This window comes from Rhinopithecus bieti, unplaced genomic scaffold (assembly GCF_001698545.2).
Source record: "Rhinopithecus bieti isolate Rb0 unplaced genomic scaffold, ASM169854v2 scaffold_8674, whole genome shotgun sequence".
NCBI lineage: Eukaryota > Metazoa > Chordata > Mammalia > Primates > Cercopithecidae > Rhinopithecus > Rhinopithecus bieti.
The window spans coordinates 1-17,901 of record NW_016805883.1 but is presented as its reverse complement, the minus strand read 5'-3'; the positions used below and the strand labels follow the sequence as shown (position 1 = coordinate 17,901).

Sequence of the window (17,901 nt, the reverse complement as noted above, 5' to 3'; positions counted from 1 at the left end):
CTTCCTTCCTTCCTTCCTTCCTTCCTTCCTTCCTTCCTTCTTTCCTTTCTCTCTCTCTCTCTCTCTTTCTTTTGACAGAGTCTCGCTCTGTAGCCCAGGCTGGAGTGCAGTTGCATGATCTTGGCTCACTGCAGCTCCGTTTCCTAGGTTCATGCCATTCTCCTGCCTCAGCCTCCCGAGTAGCTGGGATTACAGGCACCTGCCACCACTCCCGGCTAATGTTTTGTATTTTTGTAGAGACAGGGTTTCATCGCGTTAGCCAGGATGGTCTTGAACTCCTGTCCACCTCGGCCTCCCAAAGTGCTGGGATTACAGGCGTGAGCCACCTCGCCCGCTGGGAAGTACTTTCAATATTTCTATTTAGCATAGCACTGTAAGTCCTAGCCAGAGCAATTGGGCAGGAAAAAGAAATAAAAGGCATCCAAATTGAAAAGGAAGAAGTAAAATTATCTCCATTCGTAAATGACATGATCTTATATGTAGAAACCCCTAAAAATTCCAAAAAGCCTGTTATAACTAACAAACAAAGTTAGTAAAGTTGCAGGATACAAAATCAACACAGAAAAATCACTGTTTCTATATACTAACCCTGAACAATCTGAAAAGGATATTAAGAAAACAGTTTCACTTACAATAGCATGAAAAAGAATAATAAAATACTTGGGAATAAACTTCACCAAGGAGGCAAAAGACTTGTACAATGAAAACTACAAAATGTTTCTCAGAGAAATTAAAGATACAAATAAATAGAAAATTAATCCATGTTCATTGGTAGTCTTAATATTTTTATGATAGCAACACTCTCTCAAGTGATCTACAGATATAATGCATTTCTTAGCAAAATGCAATGGCTTTTTTTTTCAGAAATGGAAAAATTCACTTCAAAATATGGACCCTCAAGGGATCCTGAATGACCAAAACAATCTCGGGAAAAAAAAGAATGAAGTTGGAGAGCTCATGCATCCTGATTTCAAAACTTATTACTAAGTTGCAGTACAAAACAGTGTGGTACTAGCATAAAGACAGACACATAGACCAAGGAATAGAATAGAAAGCTCAGAAATAAGCCCTCACATATATGGTCAAATGATTTTGACAAAGGTGCCAAGGCTATTCAATAGATAAAAGGAAGTCTTTCACACAATGGCACTGGGGAAAATGGATATTCACATGCAAAAGAATGAAGTTGGATCTTTACTTTATACCATATATAAAAATTAAAAATTGATCAAGTTGCTACAAGAGCAAAAATTATAAAACTCTTAGAAGAAAACATAAGGCTGGGCACGGTGGCTCACGTGTGCAATACCAGCACTTTGGGAGGCTGAGGCAGATGGATCATGAGGTCAGGAATTTGAGACCAGCCTGGCCAACATGGCGAAACCCTGTCTCTAGTAAAAATACACAAAATTAGCTGGGTGTTGTGGCAGGCACCTGTAATCCCAGCTACTCAGGAGGCTGAGGCAGGAGAATCACTTAAACCTGGGAGGTGGAGGTTGCGGTGAGCTGAGATTGTGCCATTGCACTCCAGCCTGGGCAACAAGAGTGAAACTCTGTCTTAAGAAAAAAAAAAAAAGGATAGTCAACCTGTATAACATATCAATCCTCAACAATATCTGCTCCCCTTTTTTTTTTTTTCTGAGACAGAGTCTTGCTCTGTAGCCCAGGCTGGAGTGCAGTGGCGCCATTTTGGCTTACTGCAACCTCTGCCTCCCAGGTTTGAGTGAGCGGTTCTCCTGCCTCAGCGTCCTGAGTAGCTGGAATTACAGGCACATGCCACCACACCCAGCTAATTTTTGTATTTTTAGTAGAGACAGGTTTTCACCATGTTGGCCAGGATGGTCTCGATCTCTTGACCTTGTGATCCGCCCACCTCAGCCTTCCAAAGTGCTGGGATTATAGGCGTGAGCCACCACACCTGGCACAGATAATATTACTCTTTTTTTTTTCTTTTCTTAAATTTTTTTTTTGAGGTGGAGTCTCGCTCTGTCGTGCAGGCTGGAGTGCAGTCGCGCAGTCTTGCTCACTGCAAGCTCCGCCTCCCGGGTTCACACCATTCTCCTGCCTCAGCTTCCCGAGTAGCTGGGACTACAGGCGCCTGCCACCACACCCGGCTCATGTTTTGTATTTTTTTTTAGTAGAGATGCGGTTTTACCGTGTTAGCTAGGATGGTTATTACTCTTAATTTTTTTTTTTTTTTTTTGCAATGGGATATTTTACATCTCCACTACTGCCTTAGTCTGCTCAGGCTACCATAACAAAATACCATAGACTGGTGGCTTAACCAACAGAAATTTATATATATTCTCACAGTTATTTCTCACACATAAAAAACTATCTTTTAGTGTTTTCACCCCCCTCCCCCAGCCACTGGATTGGAATTCCCTAAGGGCGTGGATGTTTCTGATTCATCTTTGTATTCCAGGCTTTATCACAAGGCCTGAGGTGAAATGGGGTTCTGTAACCGTTTGATGAAGTGTGATCAGAGCTATTCAAGGTGGGGGGGGGGAACTGCCTTGAGATGATTAATTATCTGATACTTGAAATCTCCCAACTGGCTGGTTGAAGGCCCCTTGGGGACATTCCAGTGAGTGTCCAGCTAATTGAACTGTTTTCTGACATAGTTTGAGTCTGGTTCTGGTAATGTCTGTAACTCTCTTATCAATGTTGATTTCCATTCCCCATTCAAATCTGTGTAGCTCTGGACATTGGCCAGAGGCAAGTGCTGGGCCTATAAACCTCCTCCCACCTCTCCCATGCTCCCTGAGAGGCAGGCATCTAGCTTTCTAATGGATGTGGCTGCCTCCTTATTGAAACGAAGAAGGGAATCAGAAGAAACAGCACCTCTTGATGGCTGATACCCTAGGTCTCTGAGCTAATGTGGACTAGAAGACACATCCTGTTTATTTTGAAGTTTTGAAGAGTCTGAGATGCTATCCTACTTGCCAATCAGAGTCAGCCTGAAAAGGTTATCTATATATGTACTAACAGAACACAGGATCTCTAATTCAGAGACCGACTGCATCTTGCGTCAGTTCCCCAGGCCCAAATTCCCCATTATGTCGGGGAGTGACACAGTGAAAGCCTCTGGGTGTAGAGAGGTTTACAAGAGAGGAACCCTAATATTATGAAACTCAGAGCTTGTACAGGATAGGAGGCTGTCCCTCTTCCTTGAGTGGTAAGGGAGACAAACAGAGAGGGAGAGGGAGGGTGTGTGTGTGTGTGTGTGTGTGTGTGTGTGTGTGTGAGAGAGAGAGAGAGAGAGAGAGAGAGAGAGAGAGAACAAGGAAATAAGCAAATGGCTGTGGGTTTTATTACCTTTGAAAGGGAGCAGTTGGCTCTTGGGAAGTGCATAGGAGAGGAAATATTTTGTATCTTCCAAATATCATTCAAATATCTTTTAATCCAGATGCCCATAATCTGCTCAGAAAGCCCTGACTGCACACTCATTGTTTCTCCCATGTAGCCCTAGCCAGGAGTCCTTTCCTGGCTCCTTCTATCTCCGCAGTTCTTTTCTTGGGGAGGACAGGTAGGGTTTCTTAGGGAGTTAGGATGAAGAAAGCCTAAGTATGATGAATTCCCCATCCAGCACTGTGCCCAGCACATAGCAGACATCCAATAAAGGTCTGTTAAATGAATGACACGGACCCATTGTTTAAGATTTTAATAAAGATGGGGCAAAGGGTTGAACTGGTCGAAAAGTCCTCAACGTCCTGACGGGACGCCCCTGAAGCCAAGGCAGTTTGAGCCCATTCATTATTCTCTCCTGGATCTTAGGCAAAGCCCCGGGCCCCCTGGAGCAGCACCAGGGTTCCCGACACCCCCACCGACAGGGTCGAACGTGCACAGGCTGGGACCACGCCGGAGTTCATTGAGCCCTCTTGGGGGAGGGCAGTTCCAGGGACCAGGAAGGGATTCCCGTCCAGTGTCAGGTTATCCACCTCGGGCAGCTCGTCAGGCCGCGGCGCCCTGTACAGTCTGTTGCAGCTGAGATCGAGCACTCTGAGCTTGGCCGGCAGTCCTTTAGGCACCTGTTCCAGCCCAGCGAACGACAGATTGAGGGAGTTTAGGGCGCTGGACCACATGCATCTCGGAGCGCTAGGGTTTGCGGTGGCGCGCAGCGAGTTGTGGCTGAGGTCTAGGCTGTGGGGCTGCACACCTGCCGCCGCCAGTGCAGCGCACACGCCTGTGGGCGTCTCCATTCCTGTGTTGCGCAGCGCTAGATTCTGGAGGGCCGGGAACTTGTGGGGACAGAGAGCCGCGATCAGTCCGCGTTCGCCCAGTCCAGGATTGTCAGACAGGTCTAGGCTGGTGAGGGCCGGGAAAGCGCGAACCTGTTCGCAGGAAAAGGCAGGCGAGTGTGCTTGGGCAATGCCCAGTACCTTGAGGCCTGGCTTGAGCCACTGCTGCAGCTCAGCGAGCCAGGAACGCCCTGTAGCCCACGACACGTTGCGTAGGCGCAAGCTGGAGAGTGCAAGCCCTGTGGCTTCCACAGGCAGCGGAGGCATGGTGCCGGTTATCTCTAGGTCCTCGAGCGTCAGTTCCTGGAGGCGGGAGTACGCTAGTACACGCAGGGCGCCTACCAGTAGCTGAGCAGGAACCTGTGCGGCTCCTACTGTGAGCCGCCGCACGCGGAGAGCCTTGACCGTGTCAGCATACTGCCGCGGGTCGCCGTCGGCATCGACGCGCGTTAGAAACGGCTCTAGGCTGAGACCGCCGACACGGATCTCCACCTCCACTGCAGACACACACTGGAAGGCTTCGGACCAGTCGGGCTGAGGTTCGGAGAAGTTGCAGACGCAGCGGAAATCTTCATCGTCCAGCTCACAAGGTTCTGGCGTGGTCGCAGAGACGTGCACCAGCGGCAGCAGCAGCAGCAATAAGGAGGATGCGCGCTCCTGGGGAGAGAGCACAGGTCTAGGAGGCCCCATCCGACCCCTGTGGCTCCCGAGTGGCACGCGTTCGACCCCAAGACCCTACACTCACCATGGTCGATAAGTCTTCCGAGCCTCTGAGCTCCGGACAGGCTCTGGAAGGGCTCTAGCTTCTTTCCTTAACAGCGGCACCCGCCAGCTTCCAGGCTTCACACTTGTGAATTTGTGAACACTTGTGAACTGTCTCTAAGAGTTTACGTAATCCTGGGAAGTCATTCAGTTCCCTCCTCTGTGAACCCTGATCACCTCCCCACCTCTCTTCCTCCCAGCCAGCCCCTTTCTTGGAAATACTGCAGGGAAGGACGTTTCAGGGAGGGGAGCCGTAACAGGAAGGATTCTGCAGGGCATCTAGGGTTCTGTGTCTCCTGGCAGTGTCCTGATGACTCAAGCGCCCCAGGCAGTGAATGCCCTGATGACTTAGGCGCCTAAGACGTCTCTGGTGGGTATGGGAAAAAGATGATCCTCAGTGCCTTAGGCCAGTACCATACTCTGCACTATGCAAACCCCCAAACCACCACGTTATATCCCAGAGACTCTACTTGATTCGTTTCTTTGACTTCTTCCTTGTCTTGCTTTATGTTGATCTCCCGCCACCCAAATCCAAGTCCCTGATTATCCTCAGATATTTAACTGGATGTTTTGTGGAAGAGAAGAGATTGTGAACCTCATCTGTTGGCACCAAGGGATGGAATTAGGTTCAAGAAAAGGAAGTTGCTCTGAAGAAAATTCCCCTTCCTTTGTTTTCCTTGCTCCTTTGATTAAGTAATAACTTTCTTAAAAGTGGAGATGTTTAACAGAGACACATTGGCCAAGTCGCTCGGTCACTTACAGTATCCATTTTCTGTCCTGAATTGTGAAGCAAGGTATTTTGGACCAGTTTTCCCACTTGCACCTTGCTCTCTCCTGCCCTCCTCTCAGTACAATCTGTGTGCCCTAGGAAGGAAGGGATAGGACTATGTTGAATGAGGATTAATTAGTAACTCACCAGTTTTGCAAAAAAACAAACAAAAACAGAAAACAAAACAAAACGAAAAAACAGCAAATGTCCCAGAGGATAAGGAGCTATGCATTTACAACAACCCTCACAGGTCCACATCCCTAGACCTCTGGGGAAAGAACTATATGAAAGTCTTTTTTTTTTTTTTTTTTTTTTCAGACGGAGTTTTGCTGTGTTGCCCAGGCTGGAGTGCAGTGGTGTGATCTTGGTTCACTGCAACCTCTGCCTCCCAGGTTCAAGCGATTCTCTTGCCTCAGATTCCCAAGTAGCTGGGATTACAGGAGCCCGCCACCACGCCCAACTAATTATTGTAGTTTTAGGAGAGACAGGGTTTCACTCTGTTGGCCAGGCACTCCTGACCTCAGGTGATTTGCCCGCCTTGGCCTCTCAAAGTGCTGGGATTACAGGCGAGAGCCACCACATTTGGCCTGAAAGTCTTTTTTATTTTTATTTTATTTGTATTTGTATTCTTATTATTTATTTATTTGTTATTTATTTTTATTTTTTGAGACGGAGTTTCACTCTTGTTGCCCAGGCTGGAGTGCAATGGCACAATCTGGGCTAACTGCAATCTCCACCTCCCGGGTTCCAGTAATTCTCCTGCCTCAGCTTCCTGAGCAGCTGGAATTACAGGGATGCGTCACTACCCCTGGCTAGTATTTTTAGTAGAGACGGGGTTTCTCCATGTTGGTCAGGCTGGTCTCGAACTCCCGACCTCAAGTGATCCACCCGCTTCAGCCTCTCAAAGTGCTGGGATTACAGGTGTGAGCCACCTTGCCTGACCGAAAGTCTTCTTTAAATTCCCACTTCCTCTTTGAGAAGTAGCTGCAGATTTGTCCCTAGTCCAAACAAGAAGGCTCATCACTGCCCCCTGTGGGTCCTGTTGGGCATACCCTAATGCACTGAGCTATGCCCTGGTGCCATGCCAGGCCTCTGTAATATCCCTGAGGACCAAGATGTGAGTATATCTGACTCGAAGTCAGCCAGTCTTGGAATCCCAGCTTTACTACTGAGGTTGTGAGACTTGGGCCTCCCTTTTGTGAAATGGAGATGATAGTATTACCTGTTTGTGAGTAAAGTCTTTGGCACAGAACCACGTCTTTTAAGTGTAGTCTTGATGACTAGTCTTCTTTCTCAGAGTCTGCATTCAAAGAACTCAGGCCCCTGAAGTCTGACACCTCATCATCTTAGGGGTGGGGAGGTGCAAGTTAAGAGGGGCAGTGATGGTTCTGCAAAGATCTCCAACTCACAGCTTGATTCCACAAATATCTACCATTTGTCTACCGAGTACTGGGGTTGGTAGAAAGCCTTGGGACGCAGACATAACCAAGAAAATCCTTGAAGTGCTCCAGGAGGTGGGTAGAGCAAACATGAACCCAGAATTTCAGTCCATAGTGGAGAGGGCTCTTACAGAAGAGAAACCAAAGGCTTGTGTTGTTGGGGGAGGAGGGCGGAGGTGGAGAGGAACATGGTCTGGAGAAAGGAACAGCCAACCCTGTACAAGACAGGACCTGGGGCTGGTTCTTACAGGGTTAACAGTGTTGCCAGACAGGTAGATGCAGAAAGGCAGTTTGGGCAGCTGTAGCTGTCTGAGCAGACACTGGGCAGAATATAGCTTTTGGCTGGGAACTTGTTTCATCTTCCCCACCTGGAGTAAGTGTGGGTTTAGTTGTAGTTGTTGTTGTTGTTTTCTTTTTTTTTTTTTTTAGATGGAGTTTCACTCTTGTTGCCCAGGCTGGAGTGCAATGATGCAATCTAAGCTCACCGCAACCTCCACCTCCTGGGTTCAAGTGATTCTCCTGCCTCAGTCTCCCGAGTAGCTGGGATTACAGGCATGTGCCACCACACCTGTTTAATTTTGCATTTTTAGTAGAGATGGGATTTCACCATGTTGGTCAGGCTGGTCTCGAACTCCTGACCTCAGGTGATCCACCCACCTCCGTCTCCCAAAGTGCTGGGATTATAGGCATGAGCCACCTTGCCCAGCCAAGTGTGGGTTTTAGAAGCCAGCCTGGGTTAAGTGCAGTGGCTCATGCCTGTAATTCTAGCACTTTGGGAGTCCAAGCTGAAAGGATCATTTAAGGCTGAGCTCTAGGCTGTGATAAGCCATGATTGCACCACTGCACTGCAGCCTGGGCAACAGAGCAAGACCCTGGCTCAAAAAAAAAAATAATAATAAATAAATAAAAGTTTTCTTGGAGAAATAAGAAAATAAAATTTTTTTTAAATTAAATTTTTTTTAAAAAATTGAAAAATTAAAAAAAGAAGCCAGACAGTTGCATGAGGAAGGGGTCAAGATCCAGGCCCTGTCCCTGGCCAGAGCATGGTGCACAGCAGGTGCTCAATAAATGGCTGTCCAGGGGATTGATGGATGGATACTGGGAGAGAAGATATTAAGGATAGAACGATGGTCTGTAGATATTTTAATGTGCTGTTTTGTGGAAGAGATTGAAGACTTCATTGATTAACTCCAAGGGGTAGAATTAAGTTCAAGGGAAAGAAGTTGGTTTTAAGAATAACCTTTTTCCTAGATTTGTGCTTAATTGAACCTTTGCCTAAGTTATATAGCTTTTCAAAATTAGAGGTTTCCTGTAAAAATTCTTAGGTGCCACCAGGACCCTAATCTCCTGGAGCTGCCAAGGGGGTCTGGGAGGAGACAACATCAAATAATTATACTATAACTTAATGATAGCTGTGAAAAGGGTTATGAAGAAGCTGGGTCATTGGTACAATGGTTCTGAGTATGTGACACTGGACTTGAGATGTTGAGAATGTTGTTAAGGGAAGGATGCTGGTAGAGAGAAGATGTAAGGGTGCAGGCAAAGAAAACAACTTGTGCAAGAGCCTCCCCCAAGAGTGGGAGTGGGGTGGAGGAGAAAAAGAGCAGGGCTTGTTAACAAAGAGAATGTCCCAGAAGAGGTGAGTCCAGATTGGAGAGGTATGCAGGGGTTAGACCATGTAGGGCTAAGTCGGCCACAATTCCAATTTTGAGGGTGAGGAACATGGTTTTTTATTCACTAGTGTTTCCTTAGTGCCTAGTAGACTAGTGGCGCTCAACATTTGGTGAAAGATTTTATCCTAAAAATTATAGGAACTCAGTTTTATGCAGAGAAGTGAAATAATGATATCTTTCTCATCTTCATCACATATAAAATGAGAATAACGGTCATTGTGGTGAACATTCTGTAAAGCAAAAATAAAATTCTAAGCCCTGCCCCCAACCCCCACCATCTGAATGGACTTCCTCTTCAGCCAGGGCTCTTTTAAAATGTAACGGAGTGACTGTTTCAGGGCATGATGGGAAGTGGGGGTTGAACATGCCTCATTATACCTCTCCAGCGTTAACATCAACACAGACTTTAAATTTGATAAGAAACATTTTACAACCCATTCTCTCTGAAGCCTAGGATTTGAAGGTTTCCTCTGCAAATAAGAACTTGTGTCTCCACAATCCTTCATCTTAACCCAGACATTCCTTTCTATTGATCTCAGGTCTTTAGAGAAACTCAACCAATTGTCAACCAGAAAAATTGAAAACCTACCTATAAGCTGGAAGCCCCCCCACCGCCTCACTTTGAGTTGTCCCGCCTTTGTGTTGTCCCACAAACCAATGTCTTTCTTTCTTTCTCTCCCTCCCCTCCCCTCCCTTCCCTTCCTTTTTTCCTCCTTTCCTTCTTTCTTTCTTTCCTTCTTTCTGTTAGGAACAACGCCCAAAATCCTAAGGAAAACTGAACACTCGAACAAAGGATTCTTAGCAAAGCAATTTTACTTCCGTGAGAGGGGTGTCTGTTTGGCCAGTCGCCATGAGAGCACACCTGAACAAAGGGGCACGAGAGCCTTTATTCCTGACGCAAGTCCTGCGGGTCATGCAATCTAAACTAATCCCGGTTGGCTAAACACTTGAATTTTTTAGATAAGGTGGACACTTAAAAGAAAGTGGAGAGGAAGGGGAAGGGGTGCCTGTAATGAACTACAAAGTTAGTCCTCTTTCCAAATAAAGAAAGGAATGTGAGCTGGTACTGATAACGCCTGGTACTGTGGCGTGCCTGGGCATCTAACGAAGGCAAAAGGAAAAAAAAAAAAAAAAGGAGAAAAAGGGGAAAAAAGGTGTGTGTGTGTGGTACTATGAATTAAAGAATAAAAGATTGATCTAATTATTTGAAGAGAAACCTCATCATATCCCACATTTCTTTCTTTCTTTTCTTTTATTGAGACGGGGTTTCGCTCTTGTAGCCCCGGCTGGCGTGCAATGGCGCTGCAACCTCCGCCTCACGGGTTCGAACGATTCTCCTGTCTCAGGCTCCGGTGTAGCTGGGATTACAGGTACCCACCACTACGGCTAATTTTTGTATTTTTAGTAGAGATGGGGTTTCACCATGTTGGCCAGGCCGGTCTCAAACTCCTGACCTAAGTTGATCCATCCGCCTCGGCCTCCCAAAGTGCTAGGATTACAGGCGTGAGCCACAACGCCCGGCCCAACCAGTGTATTTCTTGAATGAATTGGATTGAAGTCTCGTATCTCCCTAAAATATGTAAAACCAAGCTGTACTGGACCATCTTGGGCACATGTTCTCAGGACCTCCCGAGGGCTGTGTCATGGGCCATGGTCACTCATATTTGGCTCAGAATAAGTCTCTTCAAATATTTTACAGAGTTTGACTCTTCGTTGACAATTCAATGACGCTTCAAGTGTTTCTGGCAGCTCTTATCAGTGGGATCCGCATCAATGGTGAAATGGGATCGTGGCGCTTCCTGGAGTTCAGGGTTGTTTTGAACGTTCATCTAGAGCGCATTGTGGGTGGGGAAGTTGTGTTTGCTGAGTAGATTGTGACACCGCTGGCTTGGGGCACTCGAGGTAAGGGATGAGTGACTTTTTTCCCCTAAAATTGATAAGACAAATCAATCAGAGGCGGAGCGCCGCCTCTGGCTCTGGTCTGGTGGTGCAGCGTCTCTAGCCCTCACTCCGCCCACCGTCCCCGCGCAGCGTCCACTCGCCGAGCCCCGCCCTCACCCAGCACCCACCCCGTTCTTGGCGCCTTCCCCTCCTGGTCCTGCCCTGTGCTGAGTCTGCGCAGTCGGTGCCATCGTCTACGCCCCTGGGAGCGTTGTGGCGGCTGTTTCCTGCGGCGTTCCTCCTCCTGCTCCACCATGTGGAGCCGACGGCAGGGCCGCCTTAGGCCCACGGTCTGCGGGGTGGAGGAGCTACGGCGCCGCCGGCGGGAGCAGGAGGCAGGTGTGGGCGCCCGAGGGAGCGCGGGGGCATATGGCGGTCGGAGATAGGTTGAGACCTGAGGCTTGGAGCCGCGGGATCTGGGTTCCGGTCGTCCTTCCCACGCTCAGCCGACTTCTCTGCCCCCAGCACTGCGGAAGGCGCGGAGGGAGCAGCAGCTGGTCAGCAAGAGGCTGCTGAGAGAAGACGCCCCAGAGGAAGCTGGAGAGGGATGTGTGGCTGCGATCCTCGGCGAAGCCGAGGTGAGGGGGCAAGGCAAGGTGCGCTGGAGTCCACGCCGCTGGCGCCAGACTCCCGGGAGTACTCGAGGTCTGCCCCAAACCTGAACGCAATCCACTCTACACTTCCATGCATCCAGTGGGTCAAGCCAGAAACAGGGGAATCATCCTGCACAACTCTTTGACCCTCAACCTCATATCAGTCCATCATCAAGTCCTAGTTGTTTACCTCCTGAAGAGCTTTGGAGTCTTTACATGCCTCACCATCGAAGCTGCCACCACTACCACCTCTCTGGATGCTACTGCAGTCTCCTAAAAGGTCACCCTGCATCTATGCTTGTTGCCGTCAATACGTCCTTTAAAAACACATGGAGACCAAAATATTTCCTGTGCCCTGCAAATCATAGCATGGTCTAGCCTCTTCCTAACTCTAATTTTATCAGTTTTCTCATCCTAGCCACTGTCCCCTTTTCAGTTCTTGCAATGATATATCGGACCCTTGTGTCTCAAGCCCTTGGCATTCGCTACGTCTAATGTGGGTTTCTTTTGGTATTCTGTCTTGAGAGACTTTTTTTTGTTTATTTTGTTTTTTTGAGACAGAGTGTCGCCAAGCTGGAGTGCAGTGGCATGATCTCGGCTCACTGCAACATCCGCCTCCCGGGTTCAAGCGATTCTCCTGCCTCAGCCTCCTGAGTAGCTGGGATTACAGGCGCGCGCCACCACACCTGGCTAATTTTTGTATTTTTAGTAGAGGCGGGGTTTCACCATGTTTGTCAGGCTGGTCTCGAACACCTGACCTCGTTATCCACCCGCCTCGGCCTTCCAAAGTGCTGGGATTACAGGCGTGAGCCACTGTGCCCGGCCGCCTACTTGTTTCTTGTAAAATATTAATCATTATCTAATGGCTTGTTTATTGTTATTTCTCCAACTAGACTTTAATTGCAGGCAAACCTAGATCCTGTGTTATTTGTTATCATTGAAAACCCGGTTGCCTGCACATTATCTGGCATGTAGTTAAGTGCTTAGTATTTATTGAATGAGTGAATGAAAGGATTTATTCAGCAAGCATTGAGTATCCCCTATGTTTGTATTATGTTTACATACATAGTTTATCGTACAAACTATGTTGACATATATATTGTCAACTTATTTCTAAGTTGTACTATTCCATTGTGTGCTTACTTTATGCCAGGACACTGTGCTGGTCACTGAGGTACACAAAGATGAAGTCCCTTTCTTTGAGGTGCTCACAGCCCAGTGAAGAAGACATGTCATAAGGGAAGGAAACATGAGGAACAAGAGAAACTCCGAAGTCTCTCAAAAAGAGCTGACTTCCCAGAGGGAATGAGGAGCAGAAATCTGAAAAGAGTGGGAAGCTGGAGAGGGTGTGCAGGCAGAAGGAATAGCATGTGCAGAAGCTCGGAAGTGTTAAAAAAAAAAAAAAAAAAAAAAGCTAACGTTGTGCTAGTTGTTGTTAGAGTGTAGGTTGCGTGGGGAGAATGGCTGGAGGAGTAGGTTTTGCCAGGCTGAGAGGTTTAAATATCCTTGAAAGAACCTTGTATGAAGGCAGGGTTGATACTGTTATTCTCATTTTCAGGTGAGGAAACTTAGGTTCAGGTCCCATGTGGAGTGAGTGGCAGGTATGGTATTAGAACTCAGTTCTGATTCTCTGTCCACTCCATTGCAAGGTAGATGCTTATTAGTTGCATTAGTGTGAATGACAAGTTCTGGAGGTGGTGTGATATTGGAAGGCTCACAGGTGAAGTGGGCAGAGAGAAACTTAGAACTTGCTTTCTGGGAACTATGTGCTCTCCTTTCCCTGCCCTGAACTCCAGGTGCAGCAGTTCCTGCGGCAAGCCCAGCGGGGTACAGAAGAAAAGGAGAGAGAGGGGGCTCTGGTTAGCCTTCGTCGAGGCTTGCAGCACCCTGAAACGCAGCAAACCTTCATCCAGTCAGTGTGGGTGGTGTGGGGGAGGGGGGAGCTGGGGCTCTGAGGGATGGGCCACAAGCTAAGCAAGGCTCTGGTACTCATTCACGTAGGCTGGAGGGCAGCATGCGGACCCTGGTCGGGCTCCTGACCAGCAACCAGGCTCTGCTGCAGCTTGAGGCGGCTCGGTGCCTGCATGAGCTTTCTCACTCTGAGCAGTCCACCATTGCTGAGGCCTGCCTGCCAGCTACTTCCTACCTCCTCACCTACCTCTCCGGTCACAGCTCAGACTTCATAGTAAGCCCTGTCCCTTCCTACCTTGTTCTTGGTTTAGATTTTAAAATTGTGCTTTTGGGACCAGTTTGAGCTGGTAAGTAGGAGGAAGAAAACATACTTGCCCTTATGCCTACAGCCATGCCTACACCCATCATCTCCCCACCCTCTTGTGAGCCTCAAGGATAGTTGCTCCAGTGTCCCCATCACCTCCCCTCCCCATCTCCCCACACCCAGCCTGGCATGAAACAGGCCAAGCCCAGTGCTTTTGTTGCCTGTTCTCAGGAGCTGTGTCTGTATACACTGGGTAACCTGATCGTGGAGAGTGAGGCTGTGAGAAGGCAGCTCCTGCCACAGGGCATTGTTCCAGCCTTGGCTGCCTGCATCCAGGTGACTCCTTTCTTCCTCCCTGGGCAACCCTTCCTTTGCTCCTCCCCACATGCTCCATCTACTTTGGTTAGGTAGCTGCAGCCTCTGCTCTGTGCCAAGGGGCTGAAAGTCTCTGAAGACCTTATGACCCAGCTTCCAGTCAGATCCTTACCCTGTCTACTTTCAGTCCCCCCATGTGGCTGTGCTGGAAGCTCTCGGATATGCCTTGTCCCAGCTTCTACAGGCTAAGGAAGCTCCAGAGAAGATCATTCCGTGAGTAAAATTGTCTTTAGATGTGCAGCCAGAGGTGACCCACTCAGTAGTATAGCTCCTGGATGCCTGAATGATTTCCAAAGCTGTTGCACATTTTTTTTTTTTTTTTTTTTTTTTTTGAGATGGAGTCTCGCTCTGCGGCCTGGGCTGGAGTGCAGTGGCCAGATCTCAGCTCACTTCAGCTCACTGCAAGCTCCGCCTCCCGGGTTCACGCCATTCTCCTGCCTCAGCCTCCCGAGTAGCTGGGACTACAGGCGCCCGCCACCACGCCCGGCTAGTTTTTTTTTTTGTATTTTTTAGTAGAGATGGGGTTTCACCGTGTTAGCCAGGATAGTCTCGATCTCCTGACCTCGTGATCCACCCGTCTCGGCCTCCCAAAGTGCTGTTGCACATTTTAACTTCATGTGTCTGGCTAGGAAGGGCTTTGGGTTTGGACACTTTCCCATCTGGGCAGGGCTTTGGGTCTGGACACTTTCCTACCTGCTATCAGCGTTTGGTAAGAGCCACTGGCATCTTCGTGGTTCCTACTCACAGCCCTGCTTCTGCCAGCAGCTCCATCTTGGCCTCCACTCTCCCTCAGCACATGCTACAAATGTTGCAACCTGGCCCAAAGCTGAACCCTGGGGTCGCTGTGGAGTTTGCCTGGTGCCTTCATTACATCATCTGCAGGTAACATAGGGCAATTGGGGAAGTACCACAGATCTTCCCTGGGGCTCCCTTTCATGACATTCAACTGTTTGAACTTGGGTCTGGAATTGCTATAGTGAGTTTTCCTCCCTCCACTGTCCTCTCTTTTTGGAGTCCAGGAGACCCACAGACCTTAGCTGTTTTTTGTTTTGTTTTGTTTTTAAGACAGAGTCTTGCTCTGTCACCCAGGCTGGATGGAGTGCAGTGGTGCAATCTCAGCTCACTGCAACCTCTGCCTCCCGGGTTCAAGCGATTCTCCTGCCTCAGCCTCCTGAGTAGCTGGGACTACAGGTGCGTGCCACCATGCCTGGCTAATTTTTGTATTTCTAATAGAGACGGGGTTTCGCCATGTTGGCCAGGCTGGTCTCGAACTCCTGACCTCAGATGATCCACCCGCCTCGGCCTCCCAAAGTGCTGGGATTACAGGCATGAGCCACCACGCCCAACTGCTTCACTTCTTAAAGGTGGAATTGACTATATACATAGTGACTGCTTGCTTCCTGTTTCCCAGCCAGGTCAGCAATCCTCTGCTCATTGGCCATGGGGCTCTGTCTACTCTGGGGTTGCTGCTGTTGGACTTGGCTGGGGCTGTCCAGAGAACTGAGGATGCAGGACTGGAGCTGGTAGGTGAAGAGGTCAGGTGAAATTCTGGGAGATGTTTCCTGATACTCCGGAATGCAGGTAACCTCTTCCTTCTTACACCTGACCCCCCAATTTGTCTTTGCAGCTGGCATGCCCTGTGCTTCGATGTCTAAGCAACCTGCTAACTGAGGCAGCAGTGGAGACTGTGGGAGGGCAAATGCAGCTCAGAGATGAGCGTGTTGTGGCAGCCTTATTTATCCTGCTGCAGTTCTTTTTCCAGAAACAGCCCAGTCTACTCCCTGAGGGCCTCTGGCTCCTCAACAACCTCACTGGTATGCACCATAATCTGCCCAGGCCTGGACATTTGGATAATGGGGATATTTCCTCATGGCCTAGGCTGAGGTGGGTAGTATCGGCAGGGGTGGTGGGGGGAAGCAGTTTTTTACCCTGGTACTTCTCTTCCAGCAAACAGTCCTAGTTTCTGTACCTCCTTGCTCTCCCTGGATCTGATTAAGCCCCTCTTGCAGCTGTTGCCAGTATCTAATGTGGTGAGCGTAATGGTATGTATTGGGGTCACTTGAATACAAGATCTGGTAGTTGGATTGTATGGGACAGCAGTCCTGAGCCCTCAGATGTACCCTTAGTTGAGAGCCAGCAGGTGGTGGTGTGTGGCCTCAGGGCCCAACCAGTTTAGGTATGTGTCCCTTTAACTGGATTATTTATCCTTGGACAAATCACCTAACCACCTTAAACTTCAGCCTCCTCACTTATAATTGGGGATAATCTTGCATCATAGGGTAGTTGTAGGAGTATGAGAACATGCATGTAGAAGAGCTTGGCATGGTGCCTGGGCATGTGGCCACCATGTCATGTATTTTAGGTATTGTTAATGATCGTTGTTTCATTCTTTGTAGACTATGTATGTATCTATCTGCAGGTGCTCACAGTTTTGTGCAATGTTGCAGAGAAGGGTCCTGCTTACTGCCAGCGGCTGTGGCCAGGGCCCCTGCTTCCCGCCTTGCTGCACACACTAGCCTTTTCTGACACTGAAGTAGTAGGCCAGAGTTTGGAGCTGCTGCATCTGCTGTTCCTGTATCAGCCAGAGGTATAGGTTTCTGGCCCACGTCCTCAGTCACCCCTGTTCTGAAGCCACACAGTAGCTCCCTTCCCGTCCAGTCCTAACTATAGTTGTTTCTCTGGGCCTGGCTAACCTATATAGGTTCCATGTCAGAACCTTCATCCTTTTGAGGGGGAATGCACCCTCTAAAGTGGGCTGACCCATGAGGCTGTGGGAATTGAGTCTTAGGACACAGATGAGGTATGTTGAATTTTCTTCCCTCCCCCTAGGCTGTTCAGGTCTTCCTGCAGCAGTCAGGGCTGCAGGCCTTGGAAAGGCATCAGGAAGAGGCCCAGCTCCAAGATCGTGTGTATGCTCTCCAGCAGACAGCTCTTCAAGGGTGATGTCGTTTCTCAATGTCACTCATTCCCCCTCTCTTAACATCAAGCTTCTTTGTCCAGTAGAGTCTTCGGAGACAGCAGAGCCTTTGGAGATTTAGGACCATAATGATGTCTCATGTTCTCTGCTCCCATACCTAAGCCAAGACCTTTGGGTCCCAGCTCCTCCTCTTTCACTTAGCACTATCTAGGCAGGAGGACCAAAAGGGACTGTTTGGTCTACTTATTCTGGGGCCCTAGAATCCCTGCCTCCCACCCTTCATTTTTGCTTCAGCAGCTGGTAGCTTTTGATGAGACAGAATAAAGTTTTATTTTTATATTAAGCTACTTTGCCTCAGTGATTACATAGTAAGGGGTAGAGGGGTAGATGAGGACAAGAACACCCTGAGAAAGTATTTTACAGCACAAGCTTTATGAGGAATAGGAGAACACATTTTTTTCACATTATACTAAGTCCAGCAGAGCCCAGGCTCTGGGGCTGTTGCTCTTAATCCTCAGTGGAGGCTTCAGGCTTTACCACTTAGCACGTTCTCCAGGGCTCTGGTTACCTGATCAGCACTGAAGTTGTTCAAAGGGACATTTTTCTCTTGGCCAAATGCTGAGGAGAAAGAGGGAGGTGTCTTTATTTATTCTGCACTGTGGAGGCTACCGAAGTAAAATAAAAGATCTTGTCTTTATCTTACAGTTTTGTTAAGATGGGAAGAGTATTAAAGAGATATGATCAAAATACATTTGGTATGCCTAGAATTAATACAATAGGTCTCAAACACATCTAAGAAGCCCAAGTCCAAATAGAATTTTGGCTGATTCTGGATGGCCACAATGGGTTGTTTCAGGGAAGCTTTCAGGGGGTACTGTAGGCATTTATTACTAACTACTATGAGCAATGTATTGATGCAATACCTTGGCTGGGTGCCCTTTTTTTTTTTTTTTTTTTGAGATGGAGCCTCGCTCTG

General features: G+C 48.2%; 2 protein-coding genes across 8 annotated transcripts; one reads left to right on the top strand and one right to left on the bottom strand.

Moving 5' to 3' along the window:
- Positions 1-3,647: 3,647 nt before the first annotated feature.
- CD14 (CD14 molecule) lies at positions 3,648-5,622 on the bottom strand. The gene is made up of 2 exons (XM_017873877.1): positions 4,987-5,622; positions 3,648-4,898 (listed from the first exon to the last, which is right to left on the bottom strand). The coding sequence occupies exons 1-2, from the start codon at positions 4,987-4,989 to the stop codon at positions 3,774-3,776; spliced, it is 1,128 nt and encodes a 375-aa protein (XP_017729366.1). The 5' UTR covers positions 4,990-5,622; the 3' UTR covers positions 3,648-3,773.
- Positions 5,623-10,943: 5,321 nt separating this feature from the next.
- On the top strand, positions 10,944-17,272 carry TMCO6 (transmembrane and coiled-coil domains 6). 7 transcript variants are annotated; one of them, XM_017873870.1, is made up of 12 exons: positions 10,944-11,164; positions 11,291-11,421; positions 13,215-13,330; positions 13,420-13,603; positions 13,865-13,969; positions 14,136-14,221; positions 14,771-14,890; positions 15,420-15,531; positions 15,636-15,822; positions 15,956-16,050; positions 16,428-16,595; positions 16,838-17,272. In XM_017873870.1, exons 1-12 carry the CDS (start codon positions 11,080-11,082, stop codon positions 16,949-16,951), a joined length of 1,503 nt encoding a protein of 500 aa, XP_017729359.1. In that variant the 5' UTR covers positions 10,944-11,079; the 3' UTR covers positions 16,952-17,272. The 7 variants fall into 7 exon arrangements, with proteins under 7 accessions (XP_017729359.1, XP_017729363.1, XP_017729361.1 ...); XM_017873872.1 differs by having other exon boundaries at positions 10,945-11,164; positions 11,291-11,403; XM_017873871.1 differs by having other exon boundaries at positions 10,945-11,164; positions 14,774-14,890; positions 16,838-17,268.
- The last annotated feature ends 629 nt before the right edge of the window (positions 17,273-17,901 follow it).

What these genes read in the sequence shown, in the direction of transcription:
- TMCO6 (XM_017873870.1), top strand. Translation starts at nt 11,080, where the DNA reads ATGTGGAGCCGACGGCAGGGCCGCCTTAGGCCCACGGTCTGCGGGGTG. An exon ending in CTTCATTACATCATCTGCAG is followed by an intron (nt 14,891 to 15,419) that starts GTAACATAGGGC and finishes CCTGTTTCCCAG; the next exon opens with CCAGGTCAGCAATCCTCTGC. An exon ending in CTAATGTGGTGAGCGTAATG is followed by an intron (nt 16,051 to 16,427) that starts GTATGTATTGGG and finishes ATCTATCTGCAG; the next exon opens with GTGCTCACAGTTTTGTGCAA.